This window comes from Argentina anserina, chromosome 3 (genome assembly GCF_933775445.1).
Source record: "Argentina anserina chromosome 3, drPotAnse1.1, whole genome shotgun sequence".
Lineage (NCBI taxonomy): Eukaryota > Viridiplantae > Streptophyta > Magnoliopsida > Rosales > Rosaceae > Argentina > Argentina anserina.
Genome location: NC_065874.1, coordinates 28,139,869 through 28,165,780, shown reverse-complemented (window position 1 = coordinate 28,165,780; position 25,912 = coordinate 28,139,869). Strand labels below are relative to the sequence as shown.

At 37.0% G+C, this 25,912-nt stretch overlaps 4 protein-coding genes, 1 non-coding gene and 1 pseudogene across 6 annotated transcripts; 4 read left to right on the top strand and 2 right to left on the bottom strand.

Moving 5' to 3' along the window:
• Nucleotides 1-3,269: 3,269 nt before the first annotated feature.
• On the bottom strand, nucleotides 3,270-6,570 carry LOC126786004 (monofunctional riboflavin biosynthesis protein RIBA 3, chloroplastic). Of its 2 annotated transcripts, none has more exons than XM_050511703.1 (7): nucleotides 6,448-6,570; nucleotides 6,030-6,339; nucleotides 5,001-5,222; nucleotides 4,584-4,909; nucleotides 4,135-4,264; nucleotides 3,740-4,036; nucleotides 3,270-3,635 (listed from the first exon to the last, which is right to left on the bottom strand). In XM_050511703.1, exons 1-7 carry the CDS (start codon nucleotides 6,501-6,503, stop codon nucleotides 3,375-3,377), a joined length of 1,602 nt encoding a protein of 533 aa, XP_050367660.1. In that variant the 5' UTR covers nucleotides 6,504-6,570; the 3' UTR covers nucleotides 3,270-3,374. The 2 variants fall into 2 exon arrangements, with proteins under 2 accessions (XP_050367660.1, XP_050367661.1); XM_050511704.1 differs by having other exon boundaries at nucleotides 5,004-5,222.
• An 861-nt stretch (nucleotides 6,571-7,431) lies between these two features.
• Nucleotides 7,432-12,863, top strand: LOC126786015 (UDP-galactose/UDP-glucose transporter 5B). Its single transcript, XM_050511714.1, has 10 exons — nucleotides 7,432-7,829; nucleotides 7,946-8,152; nucleotides 8,242-8,307; nucleotides 9,275-9,373; nucleotides 10,258-10,346; nucleotides 10,819-10,931; nucleotides 11,625-11,713; nucleotides 11,902-11,988; nucleotides 12,099-12,167; nucleotides 12,256-12,863. The coding sequence occupies exons 1-10, from the start codon at nucleotides 7,713-7,715 to the stop codon at nucleotides 12,370-12,372; spliced, it is 1,053 nt and encodes a 350-aa protein (XP_050367671.1). The 5' UTR covers nucleotides 7,432-7,712; the 3' UTR covers nucleotides 12,373-12,863.
• Nucleotides 12,864-13,062: 199 nt separating this feature from the next.
• Nucleotides 13,063-13,134, top strand: TRNAH-GUG (transfer RNA histidin (anticodon GUG)). Its single transcript has one exon. It is a non-coding gene; the product is annotated as a tRNA-His (tRNA).
• Nucleotides 13,135-14,428: 1,294 nt separating this feature from the next.
• On the bottom strand, nucleotides 14,429-17,375 carry LOC126786012 (glutelin type-D 1-like; annotated as a pseudogene).
• A 1,282-nt stretch (nucleotides 17,376-18,657) lies between these two features.
• On the top strand, nucleotides 18,658-20,786 carry LOC126786013 (11S globulin seed storage protein 2-like). The gene is made up of 3 exons (XM_050511713.1): nucleotides 18,658-19,103; nucleotides 19,613-20,330; nucleotides 20,463-20,786. The coding sequence occupies exons 1-3, from the start codon at nucleotides 18,908-18,910 to the stop codon at nucleotides 20,614-20,616; spliced, it is 1,068 nt and encodes a 355-aa protein (XP_050367670.1). The 5' UTR covers nucleotides 18,658-18,907; the 3' UTR covers nucleotides 20,617-20,786.
• A 512-nt stretch (nucleotides 20,787-21,298) lies between these two features.
• On the top strand, nucleotides 21,299-25,380 carry LOC126787387 (DNA repair protein RAD51 homolog 4). The gene is made up of 9 exons (XM_050513281.1): nucleotides 21,299-21,533; nucleotides 21,591-21,682; nucleotides 21,785-21,900; nucleotides 22,006-22,087; nucleotides 23,245-23,379; nucleotides 23,488-23,601; nucleotides 23,685-23,766; nucleotides 23,957-24,027; nucleotides 24,381-25,380. Exons 1-9 carry the CDS (start codon nucleotides 21,299-21,301, stop codon nucleotides 24,543-24,545), a joined length of 1,092 nt encoding a protein of 363 aa, XP_050369238.1. The 3' UTR covers nucleotides 24,546-25,380.
• Nucleotides 25,381-25,912: the final 532 nt, after the last annotated feature.

The window sequence follows — 25,912 nt, the reverse complement described above, 5'->3', positions numbered from 1 at the left end:
TGCACGTTTTGCATGCAATAAGCCTAAGTTGAGGGCAAGTAAGGTTTTGTGTCTGTGGGTGTTGTTGAAAAAATAATGATATATTGCATATATAATTTAGTAAACTGAATTATAAAATAGAAATAAAACTTGAAATTTTAATAATGAAGAACATGATAGAAAATCAAGATGAACTCAACCAAATTACCAAACGATGGATGATCGAATGAACTATTCGAGACGTGTGTATACCACATTGTCTTTAAGACGTTTACACCTCCTCTATCGGTGCAAGGATGCTCGACGCTTGTCTCCCAAAATAAAACGACTAACAACTCTAGAAGCTACACTGCTAGTTAGAGCTCTCTACGAACCAAAGGAGTACCTCTTTCTATCACCAGATAAGCTAAGAAACACTTTGAGAGAGAAGAGATGATTGTTGTGTTTAGGGATGATTTTACAATGAAAGGATGGTGGCTATCTATACTGTGAGAGATTGCAACCAGTAATGAATAAGATAGCTGTAACGAAAATAAAAAAATTATAACAAACATATGTTACATCAATTGAATCCAATAAGATTTATGTTACAATCTTCTTCATAACACACAATAACAATTCTACAAATGTTACAGAATTTGAACAGTCGAGAGAAGGTGAAACGTTCAAAAACGAGTTTTCGAAAGAGCAAAAGAAATATGCGTTCTGACTCCTAAATTGGTGTGTCATTCGTGTCCGCAGACATGCACGAGTTTCCTTGCGACCTTTTGCAACCCCCCTGCACGTGCGCGTGAGGGAATAAGGGGGTGTACGCGCCTAACAATCCATAAACAATGGATTATATATAAAGTCTTTTCACTACCTCTCGTTTCCAATGTTGGACAAATAAACTTCCCACATTCCAAGTATCCATATTTGGGTGACAATTTCTCATTCACCCACCAACCAAATTATACAATTAGACACATGATCATGTAGCCCTCATTATGGAGAACTCATATTTATGCTCATCTTTGATTAATTATAAGTTTAGCTTACTTTAATTAATTAATTAAATCTGGTTTTAAAATGGATTAACTAAACCATTTTTCCAACATGTGCATTTATTGTGCCTTGTCTGCTTTAGGTGGGTGGCGAGTTCCTTATTTGGTCAAATAGTCATTGCTGCCTACTGGTAGGGTGAGACTAAGTGTCGTTGAATTTATTTTTCCAGCGGAAACATAGATGGAGAGCTATTTTATTAGACATTAGGATATGTAACTGCTACTTCATCGTTGATTGAGTTACGTATTTAGTGATCTCTCCACCATGACACGTCATAAACTTGACCATCAAGATTTCTGAATTCCTTATTTGGTCAAATAGTCATTGCTGCCTACTGGTAGGGTGAGACTAACTAAGTGTCGTTGAATTTATTTTTCCAGCGGAAACATAGATGGAGAGCTATTTTATTAGACATTAGGATATGTAACTGCTACTTCATCGTTGATTGAGTTACGTATTTAGTGATCTCTCCACCATGACACGTCATAAACTTGACCATCAAGATTTCTGAATGAGAGTTTATTTGATTATTTCCCGAATAGTCAGTCATTCGCATAAATCCAATATGGACTTCGACACCACGCACACAAGAAATTACATTGTATTAGGTATATGATTTGGGATTAACACTAAATTTTGTAAAAAAGACATTTAGACATAACTGCATGACGGATATCTAACACAATTCACCCAAGAAATTGAGACAGCTTTTAGGTGCCCGAAAGATTAATAAGTAAATTTATCTGAGTGTAAGTCCGCTATGAAGATCTATTTATACCATCAAACTCCGTGTTTATTTTATGCCTCCACTATCACAATGTTTCCCAATTAAGATTAGCGAAGTTAGTAGTAATGTAGTATGTAGTCATGTTTTTTTATTTTATTTTATTTGGGGCTTTCTCTGATGGTGTAATCTTAGTGAACAATTTAGAAGAATTAGCATATAGATGATTCATCCTAGCCAAAACAAGTAATATCTTGCATTTTTTGTGGCTTTTAGGTTCTGTATAATTCATACAAGGACATCTGTTTTAAATACCATTACTGTTTACTTATGGCTTATGAGATAGTAGATGTAAATCTATGGTCATTTTGAGTCGGATATGACACCCATTTTGTACCCAATCTTTTATTGTACTATAGGGTGCAAACTGTTCAAGTGCATGTCCAGTATCATAGAGAGTCTTCTAGTTTTAGTTTTCCAGTTCCAAAATATGACTTGTTTATCAAAAGACCCTGACACAAGGTCACCACTAGAGTTGAATTCCATGCTGCTTATACCATCGTTATGCCCTTTTAATTCGCCGTACAGATCTAACTTCTTTACAATTCCCTGCAAAACAAAACTGTTAAATTTCTTATTCGTAATTATAAGAGGCAGACGGTAGATGTATTGTCTGTTTAGGCTTTAGGATTCCCTATGGTCTTAGACTAGTACGTAGAAACGTTGATCAATATATATGAGGCTACAAAACTAAGCTTTTATACGTACTAGCCTTTCTACCTGCGCCCCTATCCGTGTGCAAAAGTTCACAATTTCTTCTCTACTCTTATACCATTTTTTGGGTGGTTTGCTTTTAGTTTTGTGTTTAAATTACAATAATATCATTTATACATTAAGTATAATTTTGTGAAAACTAATAAACTATGAGTGTTTTTTTGTAGTTCAAAAATTTAACCAATGAAATCTCATTCTTGCTTTAATAATAGTAGACTAGGGTGTGTGTATATATTATACAACACAACTATCGAACTGATTAGAAAGAGAAAGATAGGAAAGATATCAGAGCGGGTTATCCATTGCTAATTGGTTTTAAATGTGAGTCACATATCACTTTATCATGATATCAGAGCGGGTTATCCACGTCTACGTGTGAAACTCAAATGGCCACACGGACTCCACGCCACCTAAAATGTTATTCACGTGTATGACTTGAAAATTCGTCATACATGCGGAAGCGTGTTGAGAATATACATCCCACATTGTGAATTTAGACATACCATGTGAGTTTATAAGGGTTTGAACCACTTCATCCATTACCAATTAGTTTTAGATGTGAACCTCAGATCAATTTATCAAAAGTTACACAAGTTTACATACTACTTGACCAAACGTGCGTCTATTTCAGTCAGAAAATCTCAATCATTTCAGAAGACGATTTTCTCAACTATTCCTATATGAGAAAAGTGCGTTCATCTTTTATGGGCTTAATCAAGATATGATTACTAGTTTAATACACTGCAAATGGAGTATGTTAGGAACCAATAACAAACCAATGAATTCTTTTCGTCACAGTGAGAAAAATGAACTGCCTTTCTATATCTATTTGTGGTGGCTATGTATAATTTTTTTATGTTTCAGGGCTGTTTTCAAGGCCCTGCTTATATACATTTGGTTTGATGAAACCTGACGAAGATCCTTGTATATCAGAACCATAAACATGCCCCATCTTAGTTCTTTTTGTTTCCAAGTACTTCTTGTTTTCCTCTGTAATTGGTGTCATCACCGGAACCCTACCGATCACAGCCAAACCATATCCCTTTAGACCACTGAACTTGGCTGGATTGTTTGTCATTAGCCTCATTGTTCGAACACCTATGTCTCTTAGAATCTGTTGTCAATACTCAAAAGTGTCAAGCCATATTGTGACCAACATACCAAATGTGCGGAATTTGTGATCAGGACTTCGGAGCATATATGGTTTATGATACTGACCTGTGCACCAATTCCATATTCGCGAGCATCAACAGCTAATCCAAGTTCGATATTAGCCTGGACGGTGTCATGGCCTTGGTCTTGAAGATTATAGGCTTGAAGTTTGTGACCAAGACCAATGCCTCTGCCTTCATGACCTCGAAGGTAAACAACAGCTCCTCGACCGGCTTGTTCAATGAGCTGCATTGCCAATTCCAACTGGTTGCCACAATCACACCGCCCCGATCCAAAAATGTCACCTGTCAAACACTCTGAATGAACTCTTACTATCACATCTTCTCCGTTTCCTATGCTTCCCTGGTGATGTTCATTGTTAACCAGACTGTTAATTAGCTTAGAAGAAGTTTATACGGCTGCGAAGTACTGTAAAAATGACCAAGCCAAATGCCACATACCTTCACAACAGCAATATGTTCTGTTCCATCTAGCTTTGAGCGGTAGCAATAAGCCTGAAACAGACCCCATTTTGTAGGCAAACGTGATACAGCAGTTCTCTCAACTATCTTTTCCCTTTTTCTCCTGTACCTGTGACCAAAGCATATATTACAGCTAAATTTATATACATCCGGAGACTCAGATACTTAAATCAACTTCAGTAACGTTCGTACCACAATTTCTCATCACATTGCTAACCTCTTTCTTGTACAGGGTGACTGAATTCATATTTGTAAAAGATATGGTTAACCATGTGGTCAGTAACTGTGGTACAAGTCGCATTATCTGTCGATAACTGTACTCAGCAAGTTCAACTCAGCAAAATAACTTAAATTTTTTTTTCCATTAGTCGTCCAACAACTATTTACGGTACTCATAGATAAATGCATGTTAAAGTAGGGCTGATTACCTAATCAAATCAGTTATTGAGACTATTGGAATGCTATGGTCCAATGACAATTTTCTTAAACTTGGCAAAGAGGCCATAGAGCCATCATCTGCATCAACTACAGCTGAAAGAACAGACACTGGCCTTAAGCCTGCCAGAACACAAAGGTCAACAGAAGCCTCGGTGTGACCAGCTCTCCGAAGAACCCCGCCACTGCGGTACTTGAGGGGAAACACATGGCCAGGCCTTCTGAAATCCTCCGGCTTTGATTCCTTAGATGAAAGAGCAAGAACAGTCTTTGCTCTATCTGGAGCTGATACTCCAGTAGATGTTCCCACTTTTGCATCCTACAAAACCAAACAAACTGCTATATGAACTCAAACGATATCAAATTAAGTTCATTGAGTTGCGGTATAGTAATGCAAAAGCATTATATACCACTGTGATAGTGAATGTAGGAGCAGAAGAGTCTTCTTCTTCGGTTTCTGGTGACATCAGAGGAAGCTTTAATCTTTCAAGATCCTCCTCCTTCATGCCCACAGAAATGATCCCCGATCCATGTTTTATTAGGAATCCTACGTCTCTAGGATTTGCAAATGATGCTGCCATGACAAGGTTTCCTTCAACTTCCGCATTTTCATCATCCACAACAATCACAAACTAGACCACATGCAAATAAAAGAGAAGAAAAATATCAGTGAGGTAACATCAAGTTCAATTCATTTGATAATTTGAGTTTCATAAGACCAACACAATAGATGTCACATCTTTCATGATCTTGAGGGTAACATACTTTTCAGATGGTTTTACCTGGTGGGATTCAATTCCAGATTTTATGACAAATCACTATAATAGAGATCGATTAGGTTTTCCTAATTTTCGTTTTCGTCAACTGTTTATTAGTTGGTTATAGGATAATTATGTTTGTCATTTTTCGTTCCTCTTTGTAACTTTTTTCTTTTCAATAATTTTTTTAGGATGACACTCTTTTAGTCTTCTCTACGCTTACAAAAAAGAGAGGGTAACATACCATTGTGATAAATAATTATTTTGTGTACCCGGAACACTACGTGACACTGCTACGTGGTGTTCCCATCCAATCATATTACTACATGATATGGTAAACATGCACGCGATGAAAGAAATGTACCAATAATATTAAATGGGTACGACTATATACCAGATACATATAATAATTTTTCCCATTGTGTTATCTCCTTTCCTATTGTTTTCATCTATATATAACTTTGGTTGAATGAAATTTATGTCTTGAATGATCGCACAATGTTGTTCACGATGTGGGACTGATCTCATTTTTCTTTCACACATTCTCATGATTTATACTCGAACACAACATCAATAATAGCAATTCTAATATGATCAAAGATCAATACGTTTTTTTTTTTGAACAGCAAAGATTAATAAGTTGGATGCACAAATTCATTAGCTTAATAAGCATTGACGCACCTTTCCTTGACGTAATGTACTGAGTGCTTGCTCTATGGAGGAGTAACCCTCCGATGGACTATCGGGATCACCCTCGGCATCACTAACAAAGAAGTCGATGGTTTCTTGTGTAATCTCAGCATCTAATGTCTGAATTATCCGTGCTGATGAAGCTGACTCGTCCAAGCCGCCAAACAAAGACCCATTTTCACTTTTCTTCAAAGGAAGATCATTAGAAAGGTTTCCCTCTCCTGCCTTAGAAACCCCAATAGGCCAACAACTTGAATTCAACCACCTTTGTTTTCGAGGAGCAGCAAAATATCGATGCAAACTTTGAAGAAATAGAAGAAGTAGAATCGATGGCGTTAAACATGAATTTTCAGTTCATTAAATATATAAAAACATTGAGAGAGCCTGAAAGATCGAAGAGATGGATTACCTTGAGTTAGTGAGAATGTGAGGAATGAGGGGGTGAGGAAATAAAGCACAGTCCATAAATTACAGAATTCCCAGAGACTTGAACTTCTTCTTCTTTAGCTCTTCTCTCATTATCAGAATTTGCATATTACGTAATGCATGAAGGGAGAAAAGCTGACCTCTAGTTTTGGATGTGTTTGCAACTTTTGTATTCAAGCCGTTATCCAAAATACAAACTTATTTATTTTCTTCTATTCGTAACGTATGCCAGGTGCTCATCTTTTATGTGCGGCAAAGCGGATAAGACACTCTTCAAGTATTCATATTTAGGCAATTAAATTTTGATTTAAACCACAATTGCAATTTGCAAATAATCATACTTGCGAAAGAATCATATTTTGGAGAGTTGGTACCGAAGACAATGCATTTACTTGGACTGAAACTTCCACGTAAATTCGAGCTCTAACATTCACAAGTCTCTCATTAAAGTTACAACTACATTAGACGGTTATGCAACTGATCAAGCCTGTTGTGTAGTACATTAGAACAATTGAATATATTGCTTTTAGTGTGTTTAGCTTTAATCATAAAAGCCATTTTTCTTGCCAGCTTTGATGCTCTTCATCATTTTGTTGATAAGAAGGAGTCCAACAAAAAGCTTCAAAAATTTTAATTATCGAAATCACAAAAAAAAAAAACACAAAAACAAATCAAGATTAATGAGTTACATTGTGGAAATGTGGAATAATCTTTACTAGCGGATGCATGCAGTAGTGATAACGGGCTGCTGTGACTTAAACACGTTTTCGAGTTTGAAACATGGTGGATGCAGCACCATACGCTGTGAAAGTCAAACCTTATACGAAGATCGTCAAACAACCAGAAGTAATGATTTGTAAAAGAATACTACCCGATATGCCAAATTTTTTTTTTTTTAAAATGTGGAATGGTCTTTGGAAACACAGACATCGCACAATACAAACTTTGACCACATCAACGTGTGTTGTTACTTTGTCTTTACAAAGACCTAAAACCCTTGTCGTCGTAAAACTCTTCCCCAAGTCGGAAACCGGTCACCCCCCAGTTGGGTTGTGCCCGCCGCTGACGTAGCCAGCCAACATTTCCTAAACCCGACTCAGAATCTCACTCCCCCTCTCCCGCCACGTGTCCCCTCACTCTCTATTTCATCCCCAATTCCTCGGCCCCCGCCCGCATTAATCTCTCCGGCGACTTTCTCTCCCTTCCAAAAAGTCACCGTTTTCACCTCGGATCACAATCTGGTTTCCCATGGCCGAAACGACGTCGTCGCTCGGCGGCCCGCCGCGAGAGCCCAGCAAGCTCTGGAAAGGCGTTTTCGCCGTCGCCGGAATCATGACCACGCTCGTCACCTACGGCGTCCTCCAGGTCCGGAATCTCTCTCTCTCTCTCTCTCTCTCACATTTGACCAATCTCGTTGACCGATTTCACATTTCTCTCTGATGAAAACAAAGCTCGAATCTTTTGGTGTTGTTTGAATGCAGGAGAAGATCATGAGAGTGCCTTACGGGGAAGACCACGCCTTTTTCAAGTACTCGTTGTTTCTCGTGTTCTGCAATCGGATCATGACGTCGGCGGTCTCCGCCGGAGCTTTGATTTCGAGTAAAAAGGATCTGAATCCGGTGGCTCCGATATATAAGTACTGCCTTGTGTCTGTGACCAATATACTGACCACTACTTGTCAGTATGAGGTAGTTTGTGCTTTGAAGATTTTTGTTGCTTTTCGGAGATTTTCGCAACCGGTTTTAGTGTTGTTACTAACTATAATTGGTTGTGGCAGGCCCTCAAGTATGTGAGCTTTCCTGTTCAGACACTTGCAAAGTGTGCCAAGATGATTCCTGTTATGGTGAGTGTAACAATTCCTACTAATTGTGGTGGTTACGAGTTACTATACGCAGTACTTTACTACCTCGAGTAAAGGGAGTATTGCACCTATTGATGCTGGCTATTGCATTCGGTTTTGAAATAGAAGAAATATGTGTCTCTGCATAAACTGTTGTTTCTCGTAGAAGGGACGAGTAAAGAAATAGTTTGGTGATAAAGTTTTGCTGATGAAATGACCTGTAGGAGGCAAATCGGAATATAGTGTCAAAGTTGTAATTTAACTTCTCTAATATATTCTTATGTGAAAGCTTAGTTGCAGGGGGAGCTTGTAATTGGTTTATGATTCCCGTACAATTTAGTCCTGTGATGGAAGCATATTTCTCTTTCTTTAAATTTTCTCTCCCTTTTAGAACATAGTGAAGCTGATGAGCTATGTAATTGATTGTTGTAGCTAATGAGATGGAAAATATTAGGATTATAATCATAGATTAACATTTTATTGAAGATGAGGAGGGGTGGAGGGTGGTATGGAGCATGATGGGCATTGGGATTGTTGTTTCTTAAATTCTTTGAATCCCAACTAAAGTTGTTGAATCCCAGAGATTGATGGATATGCCAGAAATATAGTCGGACGGCATATAAGTAGACAGCACTCAGTCCCTGACCTCCCACTGTAAATGGTGAGGTCAGAAGTTGGTGGACAAGCAATTGCATGGTTAGCGACTCACAAGTGTTAAGGATCTCATTGAAGTTTGTGTCAAGATGAGAGAAGGCTGCTGTCAAATACAGTTCGTTTATTAGTAACAAATGAAAATCTAATTCACAAATTTAAGTCGTTAATCAGGGAGAACATATATCTGCTACTTCAGTTTTGTTTCCAACACTTGTCATTAATGAATGATTTAGTGCTCATTGCATCCCTATGTTTCACAAGGAACATATAGTTTTATGCTCTTTGGTTTTCATTCATGTTGTGATTGTTTATGCAGATTTGGGGTACAATCATCATGCAAAAGAAATACGAGGGACGTGACTATATGTTTGCTTTTCTAGTTACAGTTGGCTGTTCAATTTTTATACTATATCCGGTATGCCCCTAGTCTCTGATCTCAGCATTTTCCACTCAGGCTTGCACATGCAATTGATTGTATTGGAAGGAAGTGGTTTATGATCTTCATCATGCTATGATACTTGTATTTTGTATTAATGCAGTCTCTGGTTCCCATTGTAGTATTCTCAGTAACTCACAGTCTCTTGAGATTAATAACTGTTACCTTTTTTCTTTAAATGTCTTGAACGTTGAGTCAATGACTGCTACATCGGGTGCTTAAAAATATTATAATGCTAAGGGAGTTATGTTTGTATTAATGCAGTCTCTGGTTCCCATTGTAGTATTCTCAGTAACTCACAGTCTCTGGAGATTAATAACTGTGTTACCTTTTTTCTTTAAATGTCTTGAATGTTGAGTCAATGACTGCTACATCGGGTGCTTAAAAATATTATAATGCTAAGGGAGTTATGTGGTTACATCATGGATAATTCTCCAATGCATTCAATATTTTAATTCATGCCCTTGTACCTGTTATCCACATGCTTTCAGAAATATTTTCTTGACATTTATAAATGGCCACAGAGCTGCTGAGTTCTATTACATTTCAGAAGCAGTTTAGACGAATTGAGCTACAGGGTGTTGATTTATTGTCTCATACTCTGATATCTCATTGCCAAGTACTTTCCACTTCCTCGATCCTATTTATGTATTGTGGGATGCTATTTGACACAGATGTGATACCAGATGACCTGTAATATTTTATCACATAGCAGCATACTCCTCCTCTTCTCTATGAAGAAGCTACATCTGTTGATGCATACTGTTGTTTGTGTGATATCTTTTGTTTGATTTTGCACAATATGTTGGCCAATTTCATTCTTTGACATGATGCAACTGATTGTTTTGTGCTTTTGCTTGTAGGCAGGGTCCGACTTGGGTCCAACTGATGCATTTGGTAGAGAAAGAGAAAATACTATATGGGGTGTCTCTCTTATGATTGGTTATCTTGGGTATTATTCTGAAACTGTCACCTTCTGTTTGTTATGCTTTTTTGTTTTTAAGTTTGTCATTAGCTGTTGATTTTAATGTTTAATGGCCTTCAGTACAATGAAACATATGAATTTTTTTTATGTCTCAGGTACTCTTATAGGTAGTCTGATCTGTTTTTAGGCATGTTATTGAAATAAGTTAGGGGGGAAGTGAGACCCCCTAGATTGCTAGGATAAAAGTGACATAGGATTCTAGTCACTAGTGGCTAAATTATTGTAATTGATCACTAGTGGCTAAATTATTGTAATTGTTTTTATAACAATATGTGAATTAACACCAAAACAGCAAGTTGAAAATTTCGCTCTTGTACTACCAACATGGCATCTTTGATATTTTGCATTTTTCTATTATGGTTCTTCATTTTGTTCACTTTATAGAATTAAAATTTTATTTATTACATATCCGTGGAAATCTTCATTCTCTGTTTAATAGGTTTGATGGCTTTACAAGCACGTTCCAAGACAAACTTTTCAAAGGTTATGATATGGAGATACATAATCAAATATTCTACACAACGTTCTGTTCTTGTGTTCTCAGCTTGACTGGTAAAATCCTTATTAACACTATATTCATCTTTCTGGTTGTTGTTGTTCTAATCTAATTACATTTGTTGGCATTTTTGGTTGTTTTGTTGCTATTCTAATAGATAGAATTTTAATCCTTTTGATTATGTTTGGATCTGTCTCTTCTAAATCTTTTGGTCTGATCATTAGGTTGGTTATTTGGTAGGAGGAGATAGTTTGTAATGTTGTTGGATAAGCAACTTGTTGCTGAATGCCTGAATCAAATGATATAGTTGGTTTTGTTTATTTGTTGACTGATTGAGGAGGATAAAGTCATTTAGGGGGCATAAACCATGAACCTTACCAGACTAGCCTCTGTCTTCGTCTCTGAGCCTGTTTGGGGTAGACAAAGGGAGAGCTTGCATTTATTGCCAATGGATATTGCATACCAGTACGCAATATTTGTATCTGTATCAGATTCCCTTGCTTTTTGTGTGTAGATATTCTTGTAGTAGTGTAGTTCAACAGCTTTTGAAGGTTTGGTGACGTAAAAGTTAAAACTTTGAAACCCGACCCTTTCAAGTAGGGTGTAAGCATCTTGCCTTTTGGTTTGAAATTTCTTATTGATTTTTTCTCTTTGAAGGCATTTTGTCTGCACGCCTCCTTTACCTTTTCTCGTTAAATTTTTTTCCCTGTTGCTTGTAGCAGTTGCTTATTTGTTGTATTACCTTTCAGGTCTTATATTACAAGCACAACTACTTCCAGCAATACAATTTGTTGCTAGCCACAATGATTGTTTCTTTGACATTGCACTGCTTTCAACTGTAAGAGACCTTTACTTTTACTTTCTATTAGTTCCTGCTTGTGCATCCTATTTAAACACTATTTAATATTTAATATTTAATATTTTTAACTCGTGATGTTTAATTCTTTCCCCTCTCTCTCTGCCTTCTTTCTTTTTTTCTTTCACCTTCTCTAATGCTTCCTGATTTACTTGCTGTTTGTGTTGCAGGTAGCAACAGCTAGCCAATTTTTCATTTCTTACACAATTCGCACATTTGGTGCTTTAACATTTGCCACTATAATGACCACAAGACAGGTAGATCAAACTCCCAGATAATCCTTGAATTTTCTCTTCTTCATTTTCTTTTTTTGAAATGTTAGTGATACTAATAAGTAATAACTGGTGTCTACTGTTTGTTTCTGTAGTTGGTTAGCATTATGCTATCATGTGTGTGGTTTCATCACCCACTTAGCTGGGAACAGTGTATTGGAGCCGTAAGCCATCCTAAACCCTCATGGTTTTGCTCTTTTTCTATTTCCTAAACTTCATGTATCCCAACACTATTAATCTTATATTGATCAGGTGGTTGTCTTTGGGTCCCTATACGCAAAATCATTTATGAGAAATGCAACACCAAAACCATCCCCGTCAGGAAAAGAGCAGAATGGAGCTTCTATCCCTTTAAAGGGGATCCCTTGATGGCGTTCAGGTTTAACAGTATGTTAACTTTGATATGTTGTAATGGTACTGCCTCCAACTTTGAACAACGGACAGCTTTGGTTTTACAAGTATAGATCTGCACCCACTATAATATGGGATATCTGATTTAAATGGAGTCTCAACCACACCGCATGCAAATCAATTCCTTGTAACAAGCTGGAGACAGTTCTTGAAGACCCACATTTCCATTGGGATGTGGAAATAGAGATATTAGACTAACAAAAGGAAGAAAACTGCTTTTAGTGTTTTATCTTAGTACTTGGAATACACCACTAGAGAATGTAAAATGCTACTGCCAACATTTTGTTAGAGATGGATTAAAAAAAAAAGACTTGAGTTCTTGCAATTCCAATGTGTTTCCATAGTACTTTTGTCTTGCTTTTTAGTGATATGTATTTCCTGTTCTAAATGAGAATTTGTGACTGGTTTGTCCAGCGATGACAAAATTTGAAGTATTCAATAGTTGAATAGTGTGGGACCTGATTTCCATTTTGATTAGTGTATCTCATTCTCACTTCCTCGGGAATCAGGGTAAAACCAAGTCTCAGAAAATGCAAATGTTGAGAACAAGGAAGAAAATACGCTTAATATTTACAACTTGCATTGATGTTATTTTGTTGTTCAGGTGATAATTAATTTAAATTATATATGAAGTACCATAACAACGAAGTGGCTGTAGTTTAGTGGTGAGAATTCCACGTTGTGGCCGTGGAGACCTGGGCTCGAATCCCAGCAGCCACAGTTCATATTTTGTTTTTGTTTGTTTTTGTTTTCACCTCATCAATGATTGATTCATCTCTGTTCTCTCTGTTTCTTTGGCTACCATATTGTTTCATTTGTTTCATTCCTTGAGTCGAAGCAGGGGAACTGGGGAAGCATTAGTGGGTTAAATGAGAATAGGTCTAGTTCAGCTTAGACGATTTTTGGTATTTACAATATAATGTCGAACAAAAGGTTTAGAGTGAAATTAAACATCTCATCGACATAGAAAACTTAACAGAAACTATTTACTAAAATCTCAGACATTAGAATTAGGACCAATAGTAACAGTCTTATTCGACTCTTAATCAAAATGACAATAAGAGAACATATTTGGATGATACAGTATTGAAAAAAAAATTCACCTACGATCATTGCTTCTCATTACAAACAATGCAGTAGTAAGATGACACAAATTTCATTCGATTCTCCACTTTAATCCTTTCTGGAAAATTTGTTCTCCATTTTTCGGACTTGCATTACAAAACTCGATATATATATATATATATATATACACAATACTATATTTGAATGAGTGAGTACGTTGAATATATAATTCGAAGTAGGATTAAGTATGTAGAAAAAAGATGTAAATAAATAATTTAATTAAAAAAAATAATCCTCATTTTAAAAGAAGATATTTATTTGTTTTAAAGAAAAATATAAATAGAAAATGACAATATTATCCATTATGAAATTTGGAGTGTATTTTGACAATTTTAGTTATATATAATTATATATATAGTCCCTTTCCAATATTTTAATTCCTATTAAGATTAGTATAGTGGTTAAGCTCATGAAATTTATCAGAAAAAGCAACATGAACTATACAGAAACACTTGGTGAACAAATTATAGCAAGTTAGAAGGCCAAATGGAAGCCGCCACCGAGGGGTAGACTGGAAATGAATCTTGTTATGTGCTTCTCTTAGTGAAGCAGGACAAGGCTGAATAGGGGCTATCATCAGAGAGGAGAATGGTATGTGTTTAGCGGCATTTGCTCGTCGCTTTTCCCATGTTAGCTTATCACCATTCAAATGGATCCTTGAGAGCAATTCTTACTTGAGTATAACAGACTGGACTTGTCCGAGCAAACTAGGAGCCTAGGAGGTACTGTAGAGGATTGCACATGAGTGCAAGTGCAATAGACTGAAATAGAGTGAAAGGTCTAGCGTGAAGTTGTTAGTTGCATCACTTGCATATATAGAGTGAAATAAACCATCTCACAGGGAATCGACAAAGTAACTGAACTTAATAGAAATTATTTCTGAAAAGCTCAAACATTAAAATTTAAACCACTACCATCCACGTTTATGAAAAATTCAAACTAAACAACTTGTCCAAACTGATATGAAAGACTTACAGAGCCAAAGATCTCCAAACTAAAAGACCAATAGCACCCAAAGAACATAACGTTTATTATATTAGCAGATTAGTCACTTAGGAGGAGGGAAGAAGATTGCGTCGGAAGTTCTTTTTGATCGGAAGAGCTTCTCAATATCTGAGTCCACATTGAAAGAAGCCTCAAGCACTTGAGGAGATAACGCCTTCCAAGCTCCAATGCTTCCAGCCAAATGCGTAAATATCGGGTTAGGAGTGGTGATAATAGAGAACCATTCAAGGCCTTCTGGATCAGCAATCTTTGAAACAACAAAGAATCGAGGAACGATGAATAGGTTGCCAGCTCTAACAGTTGTTTCCAAGACCCTTTTGTTGAAAAAACAGTGATATATTACATATATAATTTAATAAGCCGAATTATAAATAATTATAAATCAGAAACGAAGAACACGAGAAGAAATTCAACCAAAATACCGAACGATTGGTGATGGAAGAACTAGTCGAGACGTGTGTGATACCACACTGTCCTTAAGACGTTTACGTCTCTTCTACCGGTACAAGGATGCTTGGCGCTTGTCTCCCAGGATATAACGACTAAACGATTCTAGGAAATTGCACTACTAACTAGAACCTTCAACGAACTTGAAATGAACCTCTTTCTATCACCAGAGAAAAACTAAGAACTTTGAGAGGAATGAGAGAGCAGATTGTGTTTCAAATGGAATGAATTTACAATGAAATGATGGTGGCTATTTATAGTGTGAGGATTTGCATTCAGCAATTAATAAGATGGCTGTTATAGAAATCAAAAGATCATAACATATGTTACAAACATTGATTTCAATTATGTTATAATTCTCCATAACACACAATAACTCAGTTGTTACAAAAGAAGAATTTGAACAGTCAAGAGAATTTGAAAAGTTAAAACTGAATTTTAGAAATGCAAAAAAAATATGCGTTCCGACCCTCGGTTCGGTGTTGCATTTGTGTCTGCAGGTCGTACGGTCATACACGAGTTTCCCTTGTGACCTAGGATTTGCAACCCCGCGCGTGCGCGAGAAGGTATAAAAAAGCTTACACACTTTACAATACATACACAATGGATTCTATATAAAGTCTTTTCAACACTTCTCTTTTCCAATGTGGGACAAATACATTTTCCTCATTCTAAGTAGCCATCTTTGAGTGATAATATCTTATTCACCCACAAACCAAATTACACAAACAAACATATAATCTTGTAGCTCTCATTATGGAGAACTCAAATCTATGTTCATCTTTGATTAATTATAAGTTTAACTTAATTTAATTAATCAATTAAAATTTGATTTTCAATGGTTTTTCCAACCATTTTCCAACACCTTTTGCCATCAACACCAACAACCTGCACACGGCCACTGCCCCTAACAATGTATGTCACCTGCAAGGCCGAGTCACAAGAAAATCCAGGGGAGCACATGGCACTCCCATCCAACCTAACAAGGTCGGCACCTAGCCCAACCTCTCCAACCAAAGGAAGGTTCTTAGTATTCAGGACAACAACTCTTCCACCACCCTTGATATCAACATCAAGAGGAGCCTCTTCGCAAGTCAATGTCATTCCATCTCTATGTTCCTTCTTTGGCTCAGGCAAATTACCCCCCCCCCCCCAACTTAACAATGCCCTTGCCGGTTTGTTTGCCAACGAGAGTCTTCACAACATTCTCCTCCAAATCCCATGCATGCGCGGCCAACAAACTTAGTTGAGAAGCCAGTGAAAATGCCATTAGAACCATTGAGATAGAAGTCAGTGAACTCGCCCCTCTTGTGTGCTGTTTTGGTATTACCCAAGAACAAAACCACAAACTCAGTGTCCTCCTTGTTGTGCCACCAAGTGATAACTCCAAACGGCAGGGCAATGGCATCACCCTTCTTCACTGGAAGAACCTTTTCTTCCTTCTCTGGCAGAACAATTCCCACTACTCCATTACCTGAGTCCCAAGAAAAGTAACAAATTTAATCACAAGAACTAGACGGTGGTTGATAATTGATGTCAAGTTGTCAACAAAGAATTAAGGAACAACCATAAAATATCGATCAAAGAGGCACATAACCAATGATTACAGAATCACAGCACATTACATTGAAAAAACAAAAGGATACTTGCCAAGTGATTTGAACATCTTATACATTTAGAAGAAACTAAACAATAAAATACAAAATTACAAGCATAGAAGTATATATACAGAAAAAAATAATATAACTCCAAACCAGATTATACAAAGTTCGGATCCAAAAACAAAAAACAAAACACACGAGTACATGACTTCAATTATAAAAATTCATATATGACACACTAATTTATTTTTTGTAAGAGACCTTCTTTTAAAGTATTTCATAATTGACTTTGACGATTCAATAGCACAAAAACAATTCAGAACTTTGTATATCAGGCCGATCATGAAACTCCAACGCATGATCTCATTCTAATATCATCAAGAGATCAATTAACCACTAATGATCCACAAAAATCAATACATCGTAAGCAATTTCATTTAGGATATATTCAGAGTTTCAGACAATCAACAGCTAACTAATAAGATCAATTAACAACAATTCTGCAGTGTAATCACAATTAGTAAAAAAAAAAAAGAACAAAGCTAGCAGAAGAAAACCATACCATGAAGGACATAAGCAACTCGGGCAGAGTCAGAGTAACTGGGAAGAGCAAAGCCATCCTTCTGCAGAGAGAGCTTGGCAGCTCCGATGTCACCTTCCTTAAGCATGGGAAGCTCCGACGGGGACCAAGCAGAGTAGGAACCACCATCTCCTCCATAAACCTTGTTAGCCAACCTTGGTGTAAGATCAATCTCCATCGCTGTTTTAACCGAGAAAGCAAAAAACACAAGACGAGAGCAAAGTGATGATGATCGTACCAAATATCAAGCACAATGTGTGTGAGCGATGAAAAGTGCAGATGTATGGGGTTGTATTTATAGTGGGACTATAAGAGTATGTCTTTTTCTACAAGGGAAGGATTCGGAGGGAGAAAGGTTGCATTTGATTACATTACGGATTAATATCTCTGGATTCTTGTTTATCCTTGATCTGATTGAATTGCGGATGAGAGATTAACATGTAATGAGTGGAATTAATGACAATAATTTGATTTTAATTATGCTGGAACAATTGGTTGGTAGTAGACATTTTCACAAACTATACCTTTTTTGTGGATTTTGTTTACACTAACTATGCCTAGGTGATTGATATGCAACTATAATCCCATTCGGATGTCAATGCTTGTATATCGACTACAAAATCCCTTAATTAGGTTTAGTGATATAATCAAACACAAGGATCAGGATGCTGTTATATTCATTCATTATTAATTAATTCTGTTATAAATTCTGTACGTACAAGATATGACTAGTTAAGCAAGAAATTACTCTCATCCCTAATTGCAAATCAGACTAGGATTACATGCTTGGATAAAAATATACTAGTTCAGCAAGAACTCATCTTTGGATAAATTCGGTGATTATCAGTATTCCATGCTGTGCAGTCAATCTTTTTGGACCAATATCACAATAAGATTAGATATTTGGATAATATTGAAGATTACTTTTTTTTTGTCTTTTTCCATGATCATTGCCTTTCTTTACAAAGAAGGCAATAGTGAGATGACACCTGTGGTTGATCTGATCTCTTTGGATCTCATTCTCCACTCTTTAATCTCTGTTTGTGAATAAATTCTCCATTTTTTGGACTTGCATTATAAAATTTCAACGTTTATTTGATCATTCCTAATTGTTCTTTAGCAAACTAAATATCTGTCAAATGCATCTAAAAACTTCTTCGATCAATGTTACATATCAATATTTTTTACATTAATATTGTTTTATTCTTTTCGGGGGTATATAAGCCCATCACTAATTAAAAAATTAGTCAACATTACAGTTGTTGAAGTCATGAAGATGTGTTTTCTCCTTCTTAAAAAAAAAATTAAAATTGTCATCTAATTATGAATTTTAGCAAGTTAACTCAACAAATATCTAAACTGCACATCAGCACATGTGCAAGATTTGTTATGTCAAAAACCTGACACAGTTTACGTACATCTGTCCCAACTACTAGTTCTTCCTCAACCAAGCCCCTTCCACTCCGGATCAGAAATTTTACAGACCGAGTAAAAATCATATTACCAGTCCAAATCACGGTATATTATCCTCAATTCAATCCGAAATTAATCCACTTCCTAATCAGATTCCGTAACAGATCATCTTTCCTTCTCTATACTACTATAAATGGGCAACCCCAAACACACTGCATTTCTCATCCCTCACTCATTGTGCTTGATATAGTAGAAGTGTAGTACTATCACTTTCCTCTCGATCTGGGTTTTTGGTTTCAGCATTGGATAGAATTTTGTAGAGATGGATATTGATCTTTCACCAAAGTTGGCCAAGAAGGTTTATGGAGGAGATGGAGGTTCTTACTTTGCTTGGTGCCCGAAGGAGCTTCCCATGCTCTCTGAAGGTAACATCGGCGCTTCAAAGCTCGCCCTCGAGAAGAACGGCTTTGCTCTCCCCAACTATTGTGATTCTGCCAGAGTTGCTTATATTCTTCAAGGTATTGTTTCATACTGCTGTCTGAATTGTTATTTCGATTCAAGTAGTTTAAAACTGTTGATGAGGTCGTATGAGAGTTCATGATTGGCTTGTTGGTATTTTTTTATTTTCTCTTCTGGTTTTGTTGATTCATAGAAGAATAGATCATATAGGATCAAGTGGGTTTTTATTTTATATTTTACGGCAATTAATTTAACATCTGGGCTTGTGATTTATATCTCCTGATCTTGTGGGAATTCTATAATAGCTGACGCTGTTTGATCGTGTGAGATTATTAATCACATGATCAAGCGGGTTTCTTAGGACTTCTCTTCTCTGAATGTTTTTTTTTTGAAGGAGATTGCTATATCTATATTGTAAAGACAATAATACTATGGAAGAGTTCAGTAGTTTTGAGGTCAATCACATTCCAAAATTATGGTTTTGTGGCCACTGAGCTCCTCTTTATATCTATGATGTTGTATTAGCATTACTATGGTATTGTAAATTTGTAAATACTTTCATATCTAGGATGTGGTGCTGTTGGAATTGTCCTCCCGGAGAAGGAAGAAAAGGTTCTTCCAGTAAAGAAGGGTGATGCCATTGCCCTACCTTTTGGAGTGATCACATGGTGGCACAACAAGGAGGATGCCGAGTTTGTAGTTCTTTTCTTGGGTGATACCAAAACAGCACACAAAAGGGGAGAGTTCACCACCTTTTATCTCACTGGTTCTAATGGCATTTTCACTGGTTTCTCAACTGAATTTGTCAGCCGAGCATGGGATTTGGAGGAAAGTGTTGTGAAGACTCTTGTTGGCAAGCAAACCGGCAAGGGCATTGTTAAGTTATCAGGAGCAAATATGCCTGAGCCAAAGAAGGAACATAGAGATGGAATGACATTGAATTGCGAAGAGGCTCCTCTAGATGTTGATATCAAGGGTGGCGGAAGAGTTGTGGTCTTGAATACTAAGAACCTTCCTTTGGTCGGAGAGGTTGGGCTTGGTGCTGATCTTGTTAGGTTGGACGGAAGTGCCATGTGCTCTCCTGGTTTTTCTTGTGACTCTGCATTACAGGTTACTTACATTGTTAGGGGCAGTGGCCGCGCCCAAGTTGTTGGTGTTGATGGGAAGAGGGTCTTGGAAACAACCGTAAAAGCTGGCAACTTGTTCATCGTTCCTAGATTCTTCATTGTTTCTAAAATTGCTGATCCAGAAGGCTTGGAATGGTTCTCCATCATCACCACTCCCAAGTGAGTCATTTTACCTTCTCAGGCTATTTTTGGTCACATTTTCTGTCACCTTATACTTTCATGTAATAGGTTCCAAAACTCCTTTGTTGAAGTTGAGATAATTGCTAATGTTTATGTTTTACTTTGCTGCAGTCCGATTTTCACCCACATGGCTGGAAGTATTGGTTGCTGGAAAGGTTTATCTCCTAAGGTGCTTGAGTCTTCTTTCAATGTGGATTCAGAGACTGAGCAACTATTCCGTTCAAAGAGGACTTCGGATGCAATATTCTTCCCTCCACCGAAGTGATCAAATTTGCTTACCCCTGCTAGTTTTTTGGCGGAATAAAGGCTTTCTGATGGAGATGTTATCCTATGATGGTTTGCATTTGGATTTGTCATAAACATTAGTATTAGTAACTCCTTTATACTAGCCACATTGCGTATCTCTACTACTATAAAATGGGCATTTGTGTTGCATCTGTTGTTCTGTTTAGTTCTAAGTAACATACCCTGGCTTCTGGTACCAATGACAAAGGGGTTGATCTCTGATAATCATTTCTTACAATTAGCTATAGTATTACACAAATGGCTTACAAAAGGAGCCACTTCTTACAATCTTAGGAAGTTAACAGTTAGTAAACCCCATACCGTTGCTAAATCAAGGACCCAGAGAAGGCAGTGATCCTGATCAAGTACTCTAAAAGAGATTCTATAACTACTCGATCAACTATCCAAATCAAAATCTACCAGTTAACCACGATCCCGAAGTCTACATCCAAAAACATGAGACCACAAACAAAGTACCAAGTACCAACCAAACAATTGGTAAACTCTTTCAGTTTAACTTTGCCAAATCAAAGACGTGATCTGATCACAAATTTACTCGTACAAGTAGATTTTTTATGTTTCTTACTCGTGATCATCTATGACGACTTGGCATTCCAAATCAATACGTAAGTACCCAAATGTTGGAGCTAGCCATTTAGCCAATGCCCAATTATAGCCAACAGCCCAATAGCAAAGGAAACAGGCCCAACTACCACCCTCCCTATAGAAAAGCGGGTCAGCAAGTACCCAGAAGACGCTTCCTACTTGAAACGACTTGGAAGAACCGAAGAGCGAAGAGTGCAAAAGAAACGGCACCCCTCAAAGCTGTGGAGCTAGACTACCCAAGCATCGACTCCAATTTCCAGACCTTCTGTGCTTCACACGGCATTCTCTCAGGTCTATAACTTGCTTCAAATCCTATAAACTACATTCAAAGTTTGTGACTTTGCCTCTGCTTTGATGCGGTGGAAGATTTCCTCATTCACGACCTGTATGAGTTGACTGCGTTTGCAAGACAACAACCCACATCTGAAAAACTAGAGCAGGTTTACAATTTGAATGCCTTACATTCATGTTCTATCTTAAGTTAACCAGATGACATCGGCTTTTTATATAATTTTATTGCATTGTTATGTATGGGCTATCAGGGCATTACCCAGATTCTCGCTATTATTGATACTCAGCACCAACCTTGGGTGAATGGTGTGGAGCTTTTGGATGATGCTGTACATAGGAAACATGTACTTCCAACTGGCCGTGAAGGGTATGTTTGATTAACCCAAAAAGACTGACATTCGTTTTACTGCTGTTAGTAATGGACTAATGGTGAATGTGGATTTGTATTGTTTGTTGGGTTTCTGTGAAGCAGGATTGATTTGTTACTGGGAGGTGGGTTACGTGTGGGACAATTAACTGAACTCGTTGGGCCGTCATCTTCTGATAAAACACAAGTTAGTAACTGACCTTGTTCAAAAGTTGTATGACTTGATGATAGCCAGTGGCGGAGCCAGAAATTTAACATTACTGTTGCACAATTTCTTCTTACAAATGGTAAGAAAATTTAATTTATATTATAAGGATATGATAACTATCAAAAATAATTTGCATTGTAAGAAGACTTCCAGGTTGAAGATCTTCAATATAAACTATCAAAATATAAAATGTTACTGCTTATTGCTTGATATTGAAAAGAAAAAACAAACAAAAACACAAAATGAAAAGGCAAAGGAAAAGGAAAAAAATAAGAAAAAACTGCACCAGCGAGGTTTGAACTGCCGATCTAGGAGGAGAATGTAGGCAGATATCCACTATGCCAGACAAACATTTAGAACACAAAGCAAACAAGAAAATATTTGAAACCTACTGGTGCATAGGAACCAGTAGGTGCATGAGTGGCTCCGCCTCTGATGATAGCTGTGATTTGAAATTTTCTGTTTACATCACAATCAGTTGTTGGGGTATTTTGTTCATTACTTACTTAGAAACACTGTTATGTAAGTTGTATATGACTGTTGAAAGTTTATTTGGGTTTTGTTGGCATCAGGGCCAGACCTGAGATTTTGACACCTGGGGCAAGTTTCTTAAATGGTGTCTTCTAAAAGCAATTCTATTAAAGTTATTGTTTGGTTTTAATCATGTTTCGGTACTGACAGAATACCATATACTGTATGTAGATAAAATGTTTCAGACGTTTGAAATTATTCTACGATGACATGTCTTGTATAGTACAATACAAACTAGACGCACCGCTACCTAGGGTTTGTAGCTCTCGTACGATGATTCTCTTTAAATCTTAATCTTATTAGTGAAATGTTTCTCTCTCTCTCTCTCTCTCTCTCTCTCTTTCTCTCTCTCTCTCTCTCTCTCTCTCTCTAGGGCCTGAGGCAGTTGCTTCTTAGGCCTCCCCTCATGTCCGTGCATGGTTGGCATTACTTAAGAACATTGTAATACAGTGTTTGGTGTACTTTGCTCGTGATCACATAAACCACTTTCTCATCACTAACTTGATATTGACTTTTAGTAACCCGCGGAGAAATTTCATGACATTATGAAACAGATAAAACAAAGTTCATGTTCTTAAAGATTGCCGATTCTTGGTTATGTTCAGGTCTGCCTGCTTGCTGCCTCATATTTTGCATCAAAGCACATGAGTACTGTTGTATACCTAGACACAGGAAACTCTTTCTCCACCCAACGAATTGCAGAGTTTGTTGGTAGATTGTCTAACCATACGGTCAGTCAGGTTATACCATTACTTCCTAGTACTGCTTCGTTCTTTTATTTGTTGTCATTAGCCATTTTACGTACTGAAAGTGACAACTCTAGTCTCTGATATTTGTCCAAATTGTAGGCAGGCCAAAGGAATTTGCAGAATGTACTGACCAACATCTTATGCCATTCTGTGTTTGATATCTTTGCTATGTTCAATGTGCTGTATCGGCTAGAGTTCAATTTGAAATCTCAGGTTCTTATTGACATGAGGCCTTTCCTTTCCAATTCCTGGTAGACTTTCTTTATATATACCATACAAACTGGTTTCTGCTGCAGAAGGGAGGGCAGGTGCGGTTGCTTATTGTTGATTCCATCTCTTCACTAATTAGCCCAATTCTTGGGAACTCAAGTTCACAGGGTATTACATCACAGTCCAAATAAACAGCTTATTTATTTATTTATTTAAATTCAATATCAATTTTATCATACCTGTTCCTGCATCTTCTTGGAAGATTTTTCTTCTTGTTCTCAAGAATTTCTCTATTATTTTAATGATTTTTTTTCATAAAGTGTCATATAAGACTAAAAATTGAGCTCATTGGTGATAGGACGTGCTTTGATGACATCTGCTGGATATTTGTTAAAGAAATTAGCACACGAGCATAACATTGTGGTACTGGCAAGTTTCTTTTCAAATCATGTTACGGCCTTACGGGTAATTAGCAGCTCAACATAATCTTTTCAAGGAACCACTACCAACAACTTAAAAAAGCTGTCAGTTCACTTTTATATAGTACAAAAGTAAACATTTTTCATAGCTTGGATTGGTCTCCATTTCAAAATCCAGCATTATGCATCCCCACACCATTTTGTTCATCATAGGATTTACTTGAATTTGGAAAAGAAAATGAATTCTGTATCTTCTCTGAATGAATGAATGATACTATATTGCATTTGGAAGTATTATTCAGTAGGAGTTTAAACTTATGCCTTCTCCTTTCCAATAACTGTGTAAGTGCACTAAATGTGAAGGTGACCAATCACACCGTAGGTGGAGAAAAAGGGATTCCAAAACCAGCTCTTGGCCAGACCTGGAAGAGCGTTGTACATGTGAGGCTTCTGCTCTCCGTTAACCATGGAAATGCTACCCGGAGTATTTCTGTCCTAAAACATTTATCTATGGTAAGTTATTTTTAATCCAGTCTTAGTAAATTACTTTTCTGCACTGCTGTACTTGCTCAAGTCCCTAGGTCCATCCGTGCAAATGGTTTTTTTTTATCACTTCAAGATCAAAGCTGTAGCAGTCTCCTGTCAAGGCAATTAACAGCTGATAGTTTCTCCTTCAAAAGTTATTTTTTCTTCGACACAGTATTCTCGAAGTTAACAGTATTTTGTTCCATAAAAAAGTAGTCTACAGCACATTAGCAATGTAGTTTCAGAACCTTCTTGTTGGGTTTCCTTATAATTTGCCGTCCTAATTTTCCCAGGCTTCTGGAAATGTTGGGAGGTTCAGAGTGTAGAGGAAATAGCATATATATCTTATAGTACTTGGCACTATACGGCCACACAAACTAGTAGGAAGAATCTATTGGAATCTGAACTGTTCTTTATGCGGATATTGTCCGCAGCCTTATTTGATTTATCTCTTTTTGCGGTGGTGATTCTTAGCATAAATTAACTAGGTACTGGCCAACCTCCTAGGCTCCTACCACACAATTTAGTTCCCATCGTGAGAACACAAATCAGCTCAGCCTTCTAAATTAACTTAGTAACTGCATCAATACATTCAGCATCCAGAATCCAAGACAGTTCCAGTTTCCTATTTTGGTCAACAATTGCAGGAGACTAAACTCTGCATACTCTGTTGTCACAATGCTCGTTTCAAAAAAAAAAAGTATAAATGCTTCTCTGCCGGCAAGAACATGCTGAGACCTGATGAGCTCCGTTTTATATGCAGCTGCAGTTAGAATGTTGTTAGGTTACATAGTTAAATGTATCTGTATTAGTAGATTCAGTGTCTTGAAAACCATAACAGTAGACATTTATCTTGTGTTCGTTCTTTTGTACCGGAAATAGTAGATGGAATGACTAACTTTTGAACGGGAGTGCTATTATTGATTTTGTTGGTAGTATTATCTCACGGTTAACAAACAGCTCAAAATTTTAGGATCGATTTACTTCATAACTTATGTACCCTTATTGAACGTTCTTCCAATCAAAAGGTAGATCTTGGTGACCCGAACTACAAGCAATACACTAATATAGGGTTCAACAATTTCACTTTTTTACCTAATTTGTTTCATTTTAATTGACTTATAATTCTGGAGCTGCATTCATAATCATAATGGACACAAATTTGACCTAGTTTATTTCATTTTAATTAATTGACTGATAATTGTGGAGCTGCCATTCCTAATCATAATGGACACAAATTTGACCTAGTTTGTTTCATTTTAATTGACTGATCATTGGGAGTTGCCATTCATAATCATACATAATGGACACAAATTTGATGGTGCCTACCCTCACTACAAACTTGCGATAAGTACAATAGCTCCTACCCA

Excerpts from the sequence above, each read along its gene's own strand:
- LOC126787387 (XM_050513281.1), top strand. The coding sequence starts at position 21,299 with ATGCCCAATTATAGCCAACAGCCCAATAGCAAAGGAAACAGGCCCAAC. Across the intron at positions 21,683-21,784 it reads CATCTGAAAAACTAGAGCAG|GGCATTACCCAGATTCTCGC; the intron begins GTTTACAATTTG and ends ATGGGCTATCAG. Across the intron at positions 22,088-23,244 it reads CATCTTCTGATAAAACACAA|GTCTGCCTGCTTGCTGCCTC; the intron begins GTTAGTAACTGA and ends GGTTATGTTCAG.
- LOC126786004 (XM_050511703.1), bottom strand. The coding sequence starts at position 6,503 with ATGGACTGTGCTTTATTTCCTCACCCCCTCATTCCTCACATTCTCACT. Across the intron at positions 5,223-6,029 it reads GTACATTACGTCAAGGAAAG|TTTGTGATTGTTGTGGATGA; the intron begins GTGCGTCAATGC and ends CATGTGGTCTAG. Across the intron at positions 4,037-4,134 it reads AACATATTGCTGTTGTGAAG|GGAAGCATAGGAAACGGAGA; the intron begins GTATGTGGCATT and ends GAACATCACCAG.
- LOC126786015 (XM_050511714.1), top strand. The coding sequence starts at position 7,713 with ATGGCCGAAACGACGTCGTCGCTCGGCGGCCCGCCGCGAGAGCCCAGC. Across the intron at positions 8,153-8,241 it reads CCACTACTTGTCAGTATGAG|GCCCTCAAGTATGTGAGCTT; the intron begins GTAGTTTGTGCT and ends TGGTTGTGGCAG. Across the intron at positions 9,374-10,257 it reads CAATTTTTATACTATATCCG|GCAGGGTCCGACTTGGGTCC; the intron begins GTATGCCCCTAG and ends TTTTGCTTGTAG.
- LOC126786013 (XM_050511713.1), top strand. The coding sequence starts at position 18,908 with ATGGATATTGATCTTTCACCAAAGTTGGCCAAGAAGGTTTATGGAGGA. Across the intron at positions 19,104-19,612 it reads AGTTGCTTATATTCTTCAAG|GATGTGGTGCTGTTGGAATT; the intron begins GTATTGTTTCAT and ends TTTCATATCTAG. Across the intron at positions 20,331-20,462 it reads TCCATCATCACCACTCCCAA|TCCGATTTTCACCCACATGG; the intron begins GTGAGTCATTTT and ends ACTTTGCTGCAG.